This window comes from Amblyomma americanum, chromosome 7 (genome assembly GCF_052857255.1).
Source record: "Amblyomma americanum isolate KBUSLIRL-KWMA chromosome 7, ASM5285725v1, whole genome shotgun sequence".
In the NCBI taxonomy this organism is placed as follows: domain Eukaryota; kingdom Metazoa; phylum Arthropoda; class Arachnida; order Ixodida; family Ixodidae; genus Amblyomma; species Amblyomma americanum.
The window spans coordinates 59,092,070-59,111,437 of NC_135503.1; the positions used below are offsets into that span (position 1 = coordinate 59,092,070).

The following is a 19,368-nucleotide window of genomic DNA, read 5'->3' on the forward strand; positions in this document are numbered from 1 at the left end:
AGCCCACTGCATATCGTTAATTACATCGCTCCAAGATTGGAATGCCAGATCTGCCGAGAACCTCGTTAGAGACCTGCAATTCTGTTGCCCTATCAAGACGAAGTATAACTGTACCCTAATGCGAGCGCCGCACGACGTAGGAACTGGTTCACGCCTCTCTCATGCCAATCTAAGCAGGTCAAAGGCGCTGGCTGTTATGGAAAGTACCTTGGGGTCATATATAAAAATAGTGAAAGCGATTAGACGAACCAGCACAGGTCTTTCTTGCAGAGACCGAGTGTTCAGTAATCCGAAGCTGCTGAAGGGAAATATAAAAGTGGATTGAGGCCTTAAGAGCACCTCGGACGTTAATTCAGACCTGAACAAGAGTTTTTAGGAGCGCACAGGCTATATGCATATGAGGGCACCAAATGGCCCGTACTGGTTATTTTGGCGGCACGCAGTAAAGCAGTAAAGATTTAGTGACATCGCAGCTTTCCGCAACATAATGGTAGAAACTAGCCTCTGAGTTCCGATTCATTCCTTGCCACATGTATGACAATAATGCAGTAACTCCACATCGCGGAAGCAATGTGCGTATTCCCTCAGTGTGACATGACATTTTCTTGTGATCCGCTGCAGTCGAACAGAGACAAGATTTATGGACGCCATGAGCATCATCAGGTGCACAACTGCACGTAAGTAGCACTGCGTCTGGGCTGTTGTAACTGCTTTCATCCTCTCCCTAGCATAAAATACGAAGCTATACATGATCAAGAGGGATCACTGGAACAAAACTCTTCCGCATGAAAATTACCGCGTTGGTGGAGCTTAGGGCCGCAACATGCAAGAGCGGGTGTACCGCCATGAGCAAGGGTGGCTATACAGCGCCTCTCACGCACCCCCATTTTCAGTTTTAAACTGAATTTGAGCACATCACAAGTTGGCCACGATTCTGGTGTCTGCTTAGTTGTCGATACTGCCTATATGATAGACTGACCAGAAATACAAACAGCTTTATAATTAAACATTGTCGAGCATTCGAGGTATTGTCATGCAAAAAAAAATTATATATGTATTCAAGCGCACACGCGGAGCCCCGCAACCTAGTACCCAAAAAAGAGGGTGTTAGGCATAGAGGGACGGGAAAAAGGATTGTCCAATGCGTTTCGCAGATTTTGCTGCCAGGGACGTATATAGAACATGGTTTAGTGAACCAAAGGTCAACACTGGCCATATGCGCCAGTTTGTTACCAGCCTATTAGGCACCCACGCGCTATAATATGAATAATGGAACCGGTTCGCGCTCATCACATCGCTCTAGTATACTCGTATTATCCCCATGCTTTCCTTATCTTTCCAGCGCTGGTGTCAAGAAAGTGACCAAGCACGCAGTTTCAAGGAAACCTGTTGAGGCAGTTTCTTCGACACCTTTTAATCTACAAAGCATTCACGCAATTCCTTATGAAGGATAGCTACCGAAAATATTATGTATGCCCTTCATCAAGCAACACCAGATGGTGATGCTGCGCAGCGGTTTGATATGCGTAAGCATATCAAGAATGTTGGATTATGCCTTCAAATTAGAAAAATGCATCATCACACAAGTCTTTCACAGTTCAGAAGCGCTATGCTTGGCCGAAAGGAATTCTTTAACTTTTGCGAAAACTGTCTGTTGTAAGTCAATCTATCATTTGCTAACTACGTCCAGTTAAACAAAAACTACCTATTGAATAAGAAGTCAGCTAACAGACAGGAAAGAAAGCTAACTTAATTAATTACCGCTAATGTTCTGCGTGCACGATTATTCTGTTTGTTGATTCATGCCTTCCACGTGGTCACCACCGAGCAGGATGTATATGCCAACGATTACTGCAGTCGAGGAGCAACAATTTAACTCGACAAAATCGTCTTATCAAGCCTGATATACAGCAACTGTAGGTGGACGTGGGAAGCGGGCTGAATGTCAATGATCAGTTGATGCTTGACGACACATTTCTGAACATCTCTAAACTATGTCACAAGAACTTAGGCGTTATTTCTCGCGTGAAATAAAAGTTTGTCTTTATAAATATGCACGTTTTGCAGCAAGATGACACATTACGCTTGTTTGTAAGTCTGTTCGTGAAAGAAGTACAAGGGGAGCTTGAGATCTAACGCGAAACCTTATAAAAACGCTCTACAGAGTGTCTATAAACTTGATATAGATTTTATTGCCGCCCTGTATATATTTTCTTTCCTCTCTTCATAGTCTGTCGAGTTCATAAATCTACAGATTGTCTATAATATGCAAATAATATTCGAATTGCCTATCGACTAGTCTACATGATGTGTCTACCTAAAGTCCACGAAGAATTCTGCGGACAAAAGTCAACGGACAGTGATTATCTAAAAACATTGTTGTATAGAGAACTGCCCTTTATGCGACTGAAAACGCGCTCCAGTATTGTCCGTTCTTCCAGCCTTCCAATTACAGGCCTTTAAACCGTTCAATGAAGCACACGGTACCTTGGGACGATGCAGCGAGCTACCCAATTACTCTATTATCATAAATCGCCGCAATTGATTTTCGGGCGGTGCGTTCTTTCAGGGCGAAGAAGTACACGCCCACGGGTAAGAGAGTTCGTGGTCAAGACTGCATAAGCTGGTGACGCTCGTCGTGAATTATTCACGCCGTGCGGTTTCCCAGATCGAACACGACATTCGGGCGCCAACCGTTCGCCGCTTCTCGTCCGCCCCGCAGAGCGACTCGGCAGTAATCCCTTGTCGCGCATCGCTGGTGGGGAGCGAATAATCCATCCCTGGGCGCCGCCTTTATCGCCATCTGGCTCAGGAACGCGCCTATAAGTCATGAAGAAATGGAGGCCCTTAAGTGGCCGACCGAAAGAGGCCTAAGCACACATGGGGAGAATACACAACGAGCTTCTCTTTTCTTCAGAGGCATATATATTATTCGATGGTAGAACGCCGAGCTTTCAACGTGAGATTCAAGGCCTCAGCTTTGGAGTAAGACTCTTTTCGACAGAGTAAAGCGGTAGTTCGACACGAAAAGGCCCATTAGGATTCATTTCTTATGCATTACAGCGTACGACATGTTCCCTAGACTATTTCGTTTCCACGGTGAGCTCCAGCGCAATACTTCACCTCAGTGATGAATATGTCGATCTTATCTTGGAATGTCGCGGGAAGAAGGAATTATCTGTTTGGCATAGGTCGGCAGAACGGAAGCTTTGCGAGGCCTAAAAAATCGTGCTCCTCCTTCGGCCTGCTTTCTGGAATTGCCCGGAAAGTTAAGACCTCTTTCAACTTTTGCTTGCCCGTGTCTGAAACTCGTTTTGCCCGCTTCGCTGGGATGTAGGCAGTAAAAATGCGTTCACTATTGTTCTCAAAAAAAAGGTACAGATCCTCTGGCTAGTTTTTTCAGGCACCGATTTTTGCGTGGCTTTATTAAATCTAAAGTAGTTGTCATTTAGCGTATTTTATACTGAGGAGAATAATTCCTTTTTTCTGCCTTACTATTTACAAAATTGCTGATTTGTAATAATAATAATAATAATAATAATAATAATAATAATAATAATAATAATAATAATAATAATAATAATAATAATAATAATAATAATAATAATAATAATAATAATTGGTTTTGGGGGGAAGGAAATGGCGCAGTATCTGTCTCATATATCGGCGGACACCTGAACTGCGCCGTAAGGGAAGGGATATAGGAGGAAGTGAATGAAGAAAGGAAGAAAGAGGTGCCGTAGTGGAGGGCTCCGGAATAATTTCGACCACCTGGGGATCTTTAACGTGCACTGACATCGCACAGCACACGGGCGCCTTAGCGTTTTGCCTCCATAAAAATGCAGCCGCCGCGGTCGGGTTCGAACCCGGGAACTCCGGATCAGTAGCCGAGCGCCCTAACCAGTGAGCCACCGCGGCGGGTGCTGATTTGTCAAGAAAAGAAATTGCGGTTTAACCCGTGCTAACCCTTGATTGCCCTTCTGCAAGATTGTATGCGTGCCATTCAACGCTTTGATCTCATGTATACACAAAGAACAACACAATAAAAGCTGCCGGTAGAGAAACCAATACGCACTCTTCTTTGCGTCCCTTGTAAGCACTCAGCAATGGCCAAGCATCTACGAGATATCTGCTTAGAATCGTCGCCTATTATCAACGCCAAGGTGTAAACGTTTGGTCTTAATTTCATTTGCTTTCCGATTGTATCACGCGTTGCAGGCAACGTCGGTCAGGTCACGGATCGAGGACTCTATGGTTGGGACCAGCATGTATAGACATTTCATGCGCGCGACAATGCAATCCGGCAAAAAAAAAAGATGGTCACGCTCGAAGGGAGAAACGCGGACACTAAAAGCACGTGCGGGAGCAGTCAGGAGCACTTGCGAGGGAGGCTACGAGCTTGTGCCCGAAAGTAACAGAGAACGCATCACAAGGAAACACACCCCACGCATTTTAAAAACATAAAAAGCTATTGTGCATTCATAACGAGATAAAATTTATTTCTCGCATGGTGTCTATTATATAAATTATTGCTTTCGCTCTTGTGCTTCGTGGGTTACGAAATTATAACCGGTTTTTAGCAACGCAGTTTTTTATTTTCTAATTGCAAACTAACCTTGAGGTAAGCAAGTGGCTCTTATGACATGCATGCCAGATGACAAGGAGGTATAGGGGGTATCTGCTACTTGCTGTAGCACGCGCTGGTTTCTTGTAATCATTCTTTTACGTTTTTTGTTCTTCCAAACTTTCTCCGAAATCACTTGGACGGATGTGGCTATTGTGACGCGCCTATTCTTTAAAATATTTTCTTTCGCAATATTTTTAACCTCCTCCTGTCTGCACGTGGCAGTGGTATACTGACGCAGCTGCAGCTAGTGATTTTCTCGTGGGGAGGGTGCACGGACGGACGGACGAAAATCTGCGGGAAAAGAGTGATGAAAATGTAGCCGTTAAGTGCATATCTTCATTAATACTTACTTAAAAACATTATATTTTGCAATAGCTTGTGGCATCTAGATTTTGTAAATAGAGGAATTGGAATGATGCTGCATTTCTCATGTTGTACAATACAGGCATCCGGACTAAAAGTAACCAAGCTTTAAAATATAAATTTGTCGTAGCCCCAGTGAAATCAACAGAAGGCGTTTGAGAGTCGCCTAGTCTAGTCTGCTGCAATTTTACGTCGTTCTCTGAGGCTAATAATTAGCAAAGACTTATAAGCTAAATTTTTAAATACTGTAGTAAGAATAAAGTGTTAATGCTGAAGTTTTAGATCCCCTTAAAAACAACAGATAGAAATGTTTCCATGAAAGTACCATTTACTTACTTTTATTCAAAGGTACCACATAACCGCTGCCGGCGCATATCGGTCGCCCAGTGCACACGCAAAGCCCTGTCGGGGAGAGCGTTCCCTTGAAAAGCGTATTTTCTTTTCTGAGTCGAATCTGGGGAGGCTGAAGCAGCATCGCTGGCAGGCGGAAGCTTTTGTATTTATAGAGCATTTTCTTAATACAGATAAAAAAAGCTACTTTACGTACATGAAACCTTTCCGCACAGATTCGGACGGCTGTATTCCAAGGCTATCTACAACCTCCACATCTACACTTTATTCCTGACAAAAATATTTAAACAATTAGTTAAATGGCATTTAGTAATTACATACTTAATAGAACGAAAAATACTGCTGGCTAGACAATCCAAAGTTACAATGGCACTCATATGGTTTCACTAGTCTTCGGCTCTGCTCTTTTTTTTTCTAATCTTGAGAAGTTCTAGCGGGGGCACCCGGTGTATAGGGACAGTTAAGTTCAAAGGAGAGCACAAAGTTACACAATGAATTCATTTCTGAGAAGCATGCCGCATATATTGGTGAGGGTGAGACTCTATATGTGCTGACGAATCTGGGAAGTTGCAAAATGCATCTAAAGTAATTTGCTTTCTCTCTTTCTTCGCGTCAGGTAAAAATAAAAAGAAGTTGGTTGCAAACAAAATGCCTGAACAACTATTAAATCGACGTGAACAGGAAATAACATCATAGAAGGCCCTGAGAAAGTTTGTGGGTGAACTAGGGAATATGCGTTCAGGTGGGTCAAGATTTAGATCAAGGAAAATGTCAACCTTTATGTGTAGTAGCACCGAAGTTTGGGCCAGTTGGTATTGATCCATTTTAACAAAACGTAGCAGCACGAAAAAATGGGGACGAAATAGACACACATACGACAGCACAATTCTTCCTGTCGTATGTGTGTCTATTTCGTCCCCGTTTTTTCGTGGTGTTACGTTTTTTTTTTTTCAAGATGTTTCATGATGTTTAGTGGTGAATGAAGCACTACTGTCCTGGTTTCCTCGAGAGCGCTCCAGAAAGGCACTACCAAGCGACATTTCCATGTCATTTGGTGGCAGGCATCTTAAAAACTTTATTCAATTTACAGCACGCATCGAAATAACTGCACTTGTTTTCCAGTAATATTTTTGCTGCAAGAAGCCTATTTCTAATGTAAAGCTTAATATCATCAGCTACATTTCTTTCCTACTAAGAAGGGACCACATAAGAATTAGTCTGTATAATCGCTGCATTTTCTCTTCAAACCACTTAGAAACCTGCCGGTGACCGCAAGAAAAGCAATAAAGAGAACTTTGTTGAGTGGCAACAATGATGCGTGTTTCTCGCACCAAGCCTAAAGATACTGAGTAGTTTCTTCTTGTACTCCGCGTAGGTGACGGAGGATGGTGATCCCGGCCAGCTGCTTAAAAGATAACGCGTTCATGCTTCCGGATAACTGGATTTCTTATTGCGCAGCCGAGTACTGTCGTCTCTTCAATGAATGTTGGCGCTTCAATGAAAGAAGTGGCGTTTTTTGTTTGGTATCACTAATGGTGGAAGTAACGGATTGGACTTCGCACAGGTGACAGGCTCTTCATGATCTCCGCGCAGACGCCAATGACTCGCCGTCTCTACGCCTCGCCTAACGTTTGCTCTAAAACCCTCCGAACTCTTCGAGGCGTCTATAAAACGACGACAATTTAGGGCCCTTTTTGTTGACAAAAACAGGTTTTCGAAAAATATACAGCCTTTATAACCCTTTCCAGAGGCTTAAAAAAACATTGACTTGGCGTTTAATTATTCAATGCCCTATTTGTCGAAGAAAAATTGTCTACATTTTCACAACTTTGTTACTTGACCTCACTCTAGAAGCCTGTATGGCAATGCGTGCACGAGCACACATCGCGCCGCAGAGAAGTGCATAAGGCTACACCGCACACTTGAAGAGGTTCTCAGATCCAACTTTCGCAACCGCGATGTATTTTTTTTTTTTTTGCAGAAAAAAGTGACACAATTACCTCCTTGTAATGCGCCACGCGGTGCCAAAGCCTTCTCAAATCCCCGTTAACAGTCACAGATTTTACCCAGTATCTTTTACCACGATTTCTTGCCCTTTTTCTTGTTCTTTATTATTTCGGCGTTATATACACCGACGGGCCAAACCCTAAACATTTTACAAGCTCGCCTGTACTTATGGTTATGCAGGAATTGTTCTTGCTTCAAAAGGACCCTACATTTGGCATTTTGCGGCCCCTAGACTTGTGCTTAAGCCAATCTTTCCATTTGGCTATGACCGCCCTTACCTGATGGGCAATCAAAACGCTATCAAAATGGACCTGGTTTTAAGATGCCTGTGAGTGTCGAGAAGAGGCCAACGTTTTCGATGTTGTTCTATCGGTGGTCATGTGAGCTACGCGGATTTAGTATTTTGGGAGAGGTACACCCATTACTTTAACTTTTTCGCATGAGGAATGCTAATAAGTCTGGAGGTTTTAAATCCAAGGTAGCCACTAAATCATTTTCATACTTAACTGAGTTCTGTTAAGTGAGCGAAATGGCTTTTACAACTGTTAACGATTAGGCTTCTTGGCTTCTGCAGCTCGCTTCATCCAAAGTTGTTCACAGCTTATCCTCATTTCAGTGCCTCCTCAAACAACTGCTGAATCGAAACGTTTCTTCTTTGAGAAAACTGTGCCATCATTAAGATCACTGCGCATTTCAATCAACAGAGTTTACTCGAGCTATAAGGCCAGGGACGAGTCGAGTTCTCAGTTTCCTGGGCGACCACGATGACATAAGTAATCATAATGGGTCTTGTCCTTCACGTGGATTTTTTTATGCTGAATACGTGCAAGCAAGTGCCGTGGGCAAAAATTATTGACATTCATTTGTTTATGGTCGAAGCCAGGGTAAAAGGGGTGTTTGCAGTATCAACTCGTAAATACAGGCTTGTAAAAGGGCGGTACAGCGTATAGGGCATACGCTGTTACTCCGTCGGAATAGTACCTCCCATTGGTGACAAACAAACCAGTGCAATGCACTGCAGAAAGCTGGAGTCAGTGTCCTCCTCCTGACATCTACTAAGCGACAAAATGCAAGCCCATCTTCAGTATCTGGGAGCTCCGAAGGTGTAAAGTATCAACACGCCATTAACAGCGGTAGATCTTATTGCTTATTTTTCTTCTATTTATTCTAACTGCAGTCGACAAAAGACAAGTTACTCAACTCACAAAGCCCTCAAACCGGCGTGGCATGAAACGGGACGTCGCAAACAGTCCGCCCTCATTTTCGTCAGTCTTTCTCAGCCCAAGCAAGCGTAGTCCGAAAACGGACCGATGAAAAATAACGCCTACGAGGAAGCGATGCGCAAAATGCATTTAAAATGCGCGGTTACGCCTCTTCAATGGCCACGTCAAGGATATGCCGAAGCCCTTGCAGCTGTGGTCTGTCGCCTCCGCCTTTTAGTCTGGCTGGACACGCGACTCGCCGGAGCACCGGAGCACCGGAGTTTTGGCCAACCATCAAAAAGGGTGTTGCACACGCGCTTGCATCGCAATGTTGGCACCAGGGGTGTCGTCTGCGAGAAAATAAAATCGAAAGATAATGCACAATAGAGAGACAATAGAAAAAGAAACTATTAGAGAGACAAAGAAGGCGTGGAACACGTGAGCGCAGTAAAGAACGACACAAGGCGCTCGTGCGGAAGCGAGCAAACGAGCCGAGGAGCGGAGTAAAGTGAGTGGGTTGAGGAGGGGCAGAATAAATAACACAGTAAGCAAATGTGGGTATATGTTATTCCCCAGCTGAGAGGATAGTCGCGTCTGTCAAGCGCCTCTCCGACTCCTGGCCTCAAGACGAACCGCGAAGAGGGGAAAGGAAGACGTGTCTTTTCCACGGTTGGGCGAGGTCCGACGGCGTGAAAAAAAAAAAAAAGAAGGGGTGGGTCGCCGTATATAAGCGGTACACGGATGCTTCTGACGCTTCTCGTGAGTGGTACCGTGAAACGCGAAAGTTGTTTGTTTACGTTTGTCCGCCCTCGACGAGGTTGTCCTCGACCAGCGAAACGAACATCACATTGATCCACTGAGAATGAACGTGAGTTGAGTCCGAGTATTTGCGTCTTCGTGCGTTCACGTAGACACGACAGGGGAAAGAGTGTTCCGTTATGGTGGTATGTGAGTTGTAATGTCCCAGCGCTGCACAAAGACTGTGAGAGAAAGCGTTGTGGATGTTTACGCATTGATTGTCACCGCATGAGGTTCTGTGACGCGCACTGACGTCGCACACACCTTAGAAATGTGGCCACCGCAGAAGGGCTTCGATCCTGAGGCTTCAGCTCAGCAGCTGAACGCCATAGCCACTAATCAAATAAGTCAGTGAGGCGGGTGGTGCTCTGTCTTGCTTGCCAAGATTGCTTTTGTTGCCTTAGTTCATATGATCAAAACAACGCTGATTATAAATATTGTTCCACGTCTAACTTCTCGCAATTTGGCAACAACACGAGTTTTTCACTACACAGATGAACAAGCTGTAATAACTACAAACTATGTCGTTTCAGTCTGAGTTGTGTAAATTATCGCTCTTTAACTGCGAACCCAAGATGCCGGCTTCGATTCCTGCCAGTAACTAAAATTAAAATGCACTAACAACTACATATGGCAAATGTTATAAACTCCAACAACCTTGTTTGTTACGAAGATCTGTTCATATAAAACTTAATAAATTTTTATTGGCTATCACTGATTACCCTCAGTAATCAAGATTACTATGAGATAAAAGAAGTGAGTAGGGACGTCACTACGCTTCCTACGAACTCCTCATAGCCAATTAAAGTTGTCAGCTTTTTATTCTGGATGTACTGGTTGACGTCTCTGCTATTTGGTCACGTTTTGCCCCTTCATTAAGGCTTAAAATGACTTCTATATCTCAATAAATCAGATATATCGGCGACCATTCTTTTTGACACGACAGACCTCCACAAACTGTAGGCGGATATAACTTATAAACGAAGCAGCAGATGCCCGTCGTAGGAGGCCCTCCAGCCAATGACATCAACCGATTCTTATGACGTCGTGGACATGCTTGTGTGATATCTGAGGGGGTGGCAGATAAAAGCTCAGGGGGCCCTGTTTAATTGGATTAAGGCTTCGTTCTTCGTTCTTGAATTGTATCCGGCTGTAGTTTAGTTGATCTAGGGCCCCAAATAAAAGTAGATGAGGGACCTCTAGCGGTGCTCTTTTTTTCATGCACTGTCAGCGTCAAATGAAATGCGAACCGCGGAAAGCCTGGCCAAAGGTCCCACTTACGCATCAGTCTGTCGACAGGAAACCCAGAAGCGCCCATCCGGTTTGCGATACTTTTGCTTTTGTTTTCTTTGGCGTTCTTTTCCGCGTTTCGCCACTGGAGCGCCACAATCATTGTTTCTACGTATAGAAACTTTCGCAGCGCGATCAGTTTTTTATTGTTCACTTTGCAGCCAGGCGCTGATAATACGACGATGACAGAAGCAAAATTACAGCGCTGCAGGCAAGCGAGCCCAGAACGCCCGCTTCACTGAACTACGCGGGCCAGAGCCGCTGCCGCCAGCGAAACCGCGCTTCGCAAGTTTCCATACGTAGAAAGAATGGATGTCGCACTCCAGTGGCAAAACGCGACAACGAACGTCAAAGAAAACAGAAGCTAAAAGTATCGCGAACCGGATGGGCGCGCCTATGCTTCCTGTCTACAGACTGAGGCATGAGCTGGGCCAGTGGCCGCGCTTTCCGCGGTTCGCATTTCATTTGACGCCCATAGTACTTATTATGAATAAACCTGTAGGGTGTGAACGCCTTAAATACCGTGAGGCAAGCTGTAGCGTCGAAATGTTTAACTGAAGGATTCCTTGGTAAGCTTATTTTTGAGAACAGGAATATCCGCGTTGTTTCTCAACATAAGCTTCACAGCTGCTGTACAAATTGGTCCACTGGGTCTTCAACTTTTACCTTTCGTCTGAAAAGTGGGCTTTTCTAGTGGAACGAAGTATTCATTGATGGTGGCTGTTACGTACGTCTTCATTGAACGACAATTTCTTCCATCGAGCCACGTCTTCAATTTTGCGAACATGAAAGAATTAGGCATAGCTTAATCTGAGATTAATAAGATGGGGAGTGGGCTCAATTCGAAGCTCAATTCGTGCAATTTTTGCCACTGCGACAGCCGATTTGAGGCACGCGCCGTGAGGTCAGAAGTTCTTTCTTCTCAACTTTTGTTTAAAACAGAGAAACGTAATAGTACGCACTGCTGCTATTTTTAAAGCATTATCAAGCATCCAGTTAAAATGGTTCTTTGCTTTCTCACGAAACAGTAGCCATTACCACCTCAGGCATTAAAACTCTATTTATTATATAATGAACAGTTTGACAAGACGTTTACCCCCTTGACTCCTGCTTCGGATGCGAGGTCTCGCTCTGAATTCATATTTCGTCCACTGTCGCGTACTCACGCAGAAAATGTTTAGGATCATGATTAAGCATCGTCAAACACCGCAAGCAAACGTCATTCCTCTTCCAAAAATTGGGGCGCTCATCTCAAGTACTTTTTCTATGCCCAGCTTCAGTGAACAACAGCAGCAAGCGTCATCTACTATCCGCCAGTAGCGAACATCTCTTAACTCAATAGGGATATTTTGTAGTCATCATTTTTGGAAAACTAGAGAATCCCAAGCGATGCTGCGCGAACACTGTGGCTATCACAGCCGGCTGTTCCTTCTAGCTGCAAAATCTGACCTATGAAACGCTTCCTACATTCACATAAACTATTTCCAAATATCACCTTAAATTAAGTTTAAGCTTAAATGCTTTCATGCAAGAATAAACTATTTTCACTAGAAATTCATCCAGGTTCGCTTTGCTGCCACCGCTGGTTGAAGTATAAAATTCTTTGCCACTGTATGGGACTCTTTCTCTTTCTATTTTCTAGGCAGCTTCTGACATGCCCGCTTCCAATGTATGTCGGACATGATCAACATAGCGCTTCACCATATGAATCATGACGTCGTTTTACACCTTGTGAGAGCACAAATAGCTTTTCTTTTGTTGCTTCAATGTTTATGAGCTGTTCGTGATGAAAATACATTCCCGCTTTTCCTCCTCGTTAACTGGCTGTATAGCGTATGCAATTTCATGTCTGCTAACCATTTCCGTAATAGGAACACAGGGACTAAACCTACCTTTCTCGATCAATTCACAATCTTGGCATCACAAAAATAGAAAGCACCTTACTGAATGTTTCCATATGACGGGTTCCATAATTTCATACGTTCCATATGGATTTTATAGAGTCAGTACGGAACACGTGGTGTCGGTACGGACTAAATGCAGCACGTATGAAAAGTTACGAACTCCATATGACGTCATGTTCACTGTATGGGAATCGCATAGCAATTATTTGACAGCTTATGCACTCCGTAAAGACAAACTACGGATTTGCAAATATATTTCTACGTGTTATGGACCCCATATTCTAATAATACTATACAAGCGGCTGATATGGAATGTTTCAGTCGAGAGCTTATAACAGAGTGACAAAAGCAGGAATTGAATTTTACATTTACATTTAACTGATCAAGGTTCAAAGTACGTAGTTTAATTATGAGCTAATGCCAGCGTTTATGCCACAATTAAGAGTTATAAACAAAAGTACTGAAGAGAAATGCCAATAAAATTGTTCAGTGTTTCATCCCCATTATAATCTTGACAAAGAGCCAGAATAAAGGAATGGGTCAGATAACTAAATTATATTCAGAACAATAGCGAATGCAATTAAATTCCTTTTAATGTCAGTAGTAAACGACGAATGGTTGTTAATGGACAGCGTTGGATGTCGTCTTGTACTAGAAGCTTAGCTACCATGCTAGAAAATTTTCAACGCTTTTTTTCACATTAATGATCGAAAACCTAAGAAGACGATAGTGAAAACTAAAGCTTTAGCCATCGGTCCATTGGTTGCCAAAAATGTAAACACTGCCACAAACAGGCACCCCGAAACACAGACACCAGCTCAGGATTCTCTGTAAAGTGGCAACTTTGGCTAGTTCGTATGTATTCATATTGAAAAACGGCAAAAGAAAACATCGTCAACAGAGAAAAGATAAACAAACAACGAACACCATCCTGTGCCTCGCGCTCTGTGAGTGCGGCGTCGTGTTCTTTTTTTTCATAGCTGTCTCTTACTTTCTCTCATAGCGGCTGCTATAACTGGCTACTTAAAATAACCTCAGTGTGGTCGCCACAGGTAACTGTTGCTTTCATGCAGGCTGTTCTCCTGATTGACAACTGGACGACACTCGACGTTGCCGCAGCTACATAAGCGCACGCTGCCCCTTTGAGGGTCTTACAGGCTCTCTATAAACGGCTTACTGTTTGTATCCAATAGGCAGCATCAAAACCAGACATAGGCAGATACGATTGTTAAAAGGCAAACGTGGGTTTGTTTCTTATTGAAAGGATTGGCGCAGCAATTTATGAGCGTAAAAGGAAATGTGGCAAGTTTACACCCGCAAGCGTAGTCACACTTATCAGTCGATCAAGCCATTTGGCGTGCAAGCTGGAAGTTTTATCTATGCACACTGTCCAAAAAAGGTCGAAGCATCGGCAGAGACGAACAAATGTCCCTGTCAAATGGGCGACATCAGATCCTCACCTCACAAATGATCTCACAAACTAGAGATGAAACCTTCAGAAGTATGATCTAGCTTCGCTTACGAACGCTGTTCTCCATGATACCGTGATTTAAAAAAAGACGCACCGACGCTTCAGATGAATTGAAGAGAGGGCCATATTGCGTTTGGTATTAGTATTATGGGGATTTAACATCCCAAAGCGACTCAGGCTTTGAGGGACATCGTAGTAGAGGGCTCCGGATAATTTCAGCCACTTGTGGTTCTTTAACGTGCACTCAATTCGCACACTGCATGGGCCTCTAGCATTTTGCCTCCAGAGAAATGCGACCGCCGGGGCCGGGGTCGAACCCGCTTCTTTAACGCCAGGAGCCGAGCACCATAACCAATGAGCAGCCGTGGCGGCGAGAGGGCGAACTTCAGAATAAAAAGTTGCAAGTTAACTTGAGTAGCGGTAGCCCGAATGGAATGTGCTATTTGTTCGTCACTCATCGTTCATTCCTCACCATCAACGTCGAATTCTTCTGCCACGTGTTAAGGCCTCGCCAAAGGTAACAGGTCATTTATTATTATATTTTCATAACAATTGCAGCTACACCTTACGACACTGTGCCTTCTGGTCGGATCCACCTACGCCGGCCACTGGCCAGCGCCGCCGCCGCCGCCCGAAACGGGCACCAGCACCCAGTTCCGGAACGAGGACGTAAGTATCCGTTCTTTCTTCGTTTCTGAACTTCCCTGCCGGTTTTTATTTTTTGTTGCCCTCAGTTTGTGTCGTAAATACAACGCCACTTTCTTCTTCGTCTTCCCACTGGCATCCAACCGGGAGCGGACTCCAAGCGTCGCTCGTTTCCGCAACGCTCGCACGTCACGAAGCGCTCTCACCCCGAGGGGTAATGCGCCTGCTTAACGCAGTCAAAGAGTTGAGACACGTCGCGGCGTAGAGAAGAAGCTCTCGACTCGCGAAAAGCGCCGCTTTGTAGGTCGCCCGAGAGCGCTCGCGCGCGGAAGAGAACGCGGCGGCGCGAAGAAAACCAAAGAAGAAGCGAAGATGCATCATCGGCCGGGAGCTCTGCTGTCTTGATAAAGGCGTTTATGCATGTGTATATGGGCGGCAGGCACTTTGAGTGGCAACGAAAAAAAAGCGGAAGGCCCGGTGGCAGCCTGGAATGCGAGAGCAACACTCTCGGCGAGCGTATACATCCATCTCTTGTCAGTGGGCCCCTTCCTGTTTGGCGCTGAGTAGCGGGTATACCTCGAGCGCACGGTTGTGTAACGCGCCGGTTGCCACGCTTGAGAAGACGGCGCGGATGAAGAGGGCGCCGGTGGTTTGCGTCTGGTTACGCACGCCGCAGAAAGGGGAAAAATAAAACAATAAAACAAGGCAACATTGCGTGAAAGTCGGAGCGAGCATCGTGCGCCTTTCGGGCGGAAGTGAAAGTGAATCCCCGCTGAACATTGCAGCCCGGTCGGAGAACCTTGGAGATTCTCGCGTTTGGGCACAAAGTATTTCTTGAAGGCGGCTTTAAATAAAACGTGAATGTAAAGCGCGAGAAGCAACTTGCCGCGAGCCTGCCGGGTATGCTGAATTGCGAAAGGTGGGAAAGTTCAGCGCGTCAAGCTGAGGTGCTTGCGACTTCTTTGCCCCCGAGAGTCTCGCGTTATGTCGAGTGGCGCCTTGCCCAACACCAGTTTTCCGAGTTGCGTTTGCGCCAGGCGAGCGTAGATGCCCATTTCTGACAAATACAATTTTTTTCTTTGGGCTTCTTGGCTGTTACATCTTCGTATTTATGCGCTTAAGCGTCCAATTGACTCAAGAGCGTAGTTTGCCTCATGGCGATTATGCTGATTTGCGGTGGATCCTATGGTTACTTCAGGAGAAAGAGATTTTGCGTCATATAGCGAGTTAAATTGAGGCTTTCTGCAAAATGAAGCAGTTCCGCAGTGACGTGAAATTCTATTGTTTTTGTTTTTCATTTATTTCTCTATCGTTACAGCAGGAATCCGTGCGTACGAAATCAAGATCATTTATTTGAGATTCTTGCTAATCCACTTAAAATCTTTCACATGGGAGTGGAAGGCAGAGCTTTCGACCAAAGTGACAATGCATCATCTTGTGAAGTGGAAATTTTTTCTTTGGGTTTGCTTCACTCAAGGATTTTCATGTTCAACAAAGAAACTGATTAAAGGTATTATTTCAAGCGCTAATATTGCAGGTGAAAGGGAACAACTTCCCGTTTGATAAGGGCACCACTGTCTGCACAAAATTTCAGGTATTTTGCAAAGATTGTCCTCGTATTATCTGCGTTCTGCTACGTCAGAAATAGGGTTGGCAAGAATATATTTTGAGGGTTCCTATACGACGTAATACAAGGCACTTTTCAGCAGTTTGTGCTTAAAGTGACTCCATTCAATATATCAACTTTTTGTCTGGAAGCTTCGAGAAATATTTTTTCGATAGGTTAATTGGTTTTATCTCTTTTTTTCTCTCATCCGGCTTGTTGGCGCTGTCTCTTCGTTTCGTATTTAGGCGCCTCCCCAAAGCCCCGGATCTCTAGGCGTTTCTACCTTGTGTTTCTGGCGCAATTTTAGTTGCAATAGTTTATTTACTAATTGATTGATTGATTGATTGATTGATTGATTGATTGATTGATTTATTGATTTATTGAGATCGATCGATTTATTGTTTGATTGATTGATTGATTTCGCGCCGTAGAAAGTGATCGGTACTGACGAAACGCTCTCCATGTGTCAGGGCTGGGGCAACTACAACTTTGGCTACGACGAGGACCACACGTCGGGCGGTTCGTTCCGGCGCGAAACGGGCAACGCCCTGGGCGTCAAGATGGGTTCGTACGGCCTGCGAGACGCCGACGGCCGCGTGAGGGTCGTAAGTTACGTGGCCGACGAGCACGGATTCCGAGCCTCCATCTCCACCAACGAGCCGGGAACTGTTCCGTCGACGCCGGCCGACGTGGCTATCGGCGCCCCTGCAGTGGCAGCAGCTCCACCGCCGCCTCCACCTGTGCCAGGTCCGTAACGGTCGCTCAATTGACGGGCACTAAGGAGAACTAAATCGATGCAACTTCGCTCCGGGTAAAATAATATTGTGTGTCTCTTTGTGGCTATTCTATGTTCGTTCGGTAGCAAAAGCCGTACTTATTGCTAAGGCAATTCGATTTAAATATTAAACATGGAATGAATTCAAGCTCTCGACATCATGGCCTTAAATGGATCCTTGATCACTGTGATGCGTGGTTTTACTGCAACGATTGCTGAGGCATGACCACCTGAAAATTTTTGGCATCTACGGCCTGAGAAAGGGGATGCCTCTGCTGTAGCCTGCCATGCGTCCCTCAGACGTATCTCTGTTTGCAGTGGCTGCACCAGCACCTGTGGCCTACCCTGCACCAGCCCCAGTCGCTCTCAGGGCCGCCCCTGTTGCCCCAGCAGCTTACCCTGCCCCGGCGCCAGTAGTCCATAGGGTGGCTCCGGTCGCCCCACGTCCCTTAGCCTATAAGCCAGCGGCACCAGTGGCTCCTGCAGCATACGCGCCTCCGGCGCCCGTAGCCTTCAAGGCAGCACCGGTGGCTCCAGCTGCGTACGCCCCTCCTGCGCCCGCCGCCTTTAGGCCGGCGCCAGTTGCTGCCCCTGGCTATGCCTTACCACCCCCAGTGGCAGCTCCATTTGCCGCTGTCGGAGCTCCTGTGGCCCCCGCTGGCCCCGCAGCCGTTCCTGGACCAGCTGGACACACCTTCATTTACAGTCATCACGTCTACTCGACTGGTCCCGGAGATGTGGCACCTTACGCCGCACCTCCGGCGCACCCAGCGCACCCAGTGCACCCAGCACATGCAGCGCATCCAGTGCACCCGGCGCCAGCTGCGTATGCTGCATACCCTTCGCCCCACCCAGGCCCCGTGGCCCACGCGGGCGCTGGGCCATCTTTCGCCTATGGCCACAAGGTCACGCATCCGATAGGAGCGGCTTACCACCAGAGATATTCGTGGTGAAAGAAATGATGTGGTCTGTTTCATGCGCCAGCTCTATGAAACGCAATTGAGACACTGCCATTCATCCACAAGTGTTGTGAGCGAGTGTTAAAATGAAAGTTTCAAGAATTTGTACAGTCATGGAGAGTGTTTGCGGGATGCTTATTAGCGGGAAAAAGTATAATGCGTCGTGATAAGGCAGAGATTGAGGAGACGTCTGAGTTCTATCTGCTAGAAGAATACTATCTGCCTGGCTAAGCGAGGCAACGAAGAAATAATTTTTTTCCGCAAATCCGCTTTCCTTAAACTTTTGTCCACGACTTTACATGTAATTCGCGAGTTCTGTTGGCCTCACATAGCAATTATGATTCCCAAAATTTCGGAATGAAAAAGTCGTTGAGCAGACGTGATTATTAGCCTACTCCACCACCCACTTGCCCTTACAGCTGTGCAGGAGTTCGGAACTGCTTGCATAAATACTCAGTCACTGAGGGGACTTCACGGAGAAGCAACTATGAATAATATTTTTTTTAAGATGGAAAGAAACCTTTTGTTGTGCGTTGTGCACAGCACCTTCAAGAATGGATCGCAGTAGCCCCCACCGAGAAGAAACCTGAAGACAGATGCAAGCATGTATGCGCACGCGCAAACCCCCTTCACCCCTTCATACACACGTGTTCGTGTTCGTGCACATTTCTGCAAGCCGGCGAATAGTACTGAAATAGAAAATTAACATAAAAATTTAAAGCGCCATTTCTTGTGGCAACTTTATAAACTTGTTATAGATTGATGACAATTCACCAGCACAACGAATATCGTGCTGTGAATTGGTACTGTTGTGTTTTCTAAGTAGTCGTTTTTAATATTGTTAGATTTTTTTTCGTATTCGCTATCATAAATAGTTAAAAAATTTGTTTTCCTGTATTTCACGTCTAAATTTCTATGCTTCCAACAAACGAAAAAGCCCTTTGGTGCCAAATTTTTTGTGCACATTCTTGTTTCGCTGTGTAGCGGCACTAATAAAATGTTTGCTCCTGTGCGGAATGGTTTGTTTTTATGCTCGTTGGAGTTTGGTTTCAAAGCCCAGCCGTGCCTAGCGTTGCTGATAAGGGAAACTGGAATAGGATAAAATAAGTAGAAAACGGTGTCAGCCTCGTTCTCAACAGGATGCACAATGGAGGATTAAGCACTTGCAACCCCTGCTCTTCTGCCTTTATCGGCATCCTCAACGCTTCGCACCTTGCTCGTCAGGCGTTATCATCGCTTCCACATCTCCAAGTATAACTGCGGCAAAGCACCGCCTTTAACCTGTCCTAACTTTTCTAGTGCCTACAGTCCACACTTCTTCACTACCTGCATAAGCACTGCAAGCCTACGGGGCAGAAGCGTGGAAGCTA

At 45.3% G+C, this 19,368-nt stretch overlaps 1 protein-coding gene across 1 annotated transcript; it reads left to right on the top strand.

Moving 5' to 3' along the window:
* The first annotated feature begins 9,261 nt into the window (after nucleotides 1-9,261).
* Nucleotides 9,262-19,009, top strand: LOC144099199 (uncharacterized). Its single transcript, XM_077632344.1, has 4 exons — nucleotides 9,262-9,418; nucleotides 14,572-14,682; nucleotides 16,735-17,011; nucleotides 17,358-19,009. Exons 1-4 carry the CDS (start codon nucleotides 9,413-9,415, stop codon nucleotides 17,990-17,992), a joined length of 1,029 nt encoding a protein of 342 aa, XP_077488470.1. The 5' UTR covers nucleotides 9,262-9,412; the 3' UTR covers nucleotides 17,993-19,009.
* The last annotated feature ends 359 nt before the right edge of the window (nucleotides 19,010-19,368 follow it).

Coding starts and splice junctions, on each gene's coding strand:
- LOC144099199 (XM_077632344.1), top strand. Junction 14,683..16,734: donor CCCAGTTCCGGAACGAGGAC/GTAAGTATCCGT, acceptor TCCATGTGTCAG/GGCTGGGGCAACTACAACTT. Junction 17,012..17,357: donor GCCGCCTCCACCTGTGCCAG/GTCCGTAACGGT, acceptor CTCTGTTTGCAG/TGGCTGCACCAGCACCTGTG.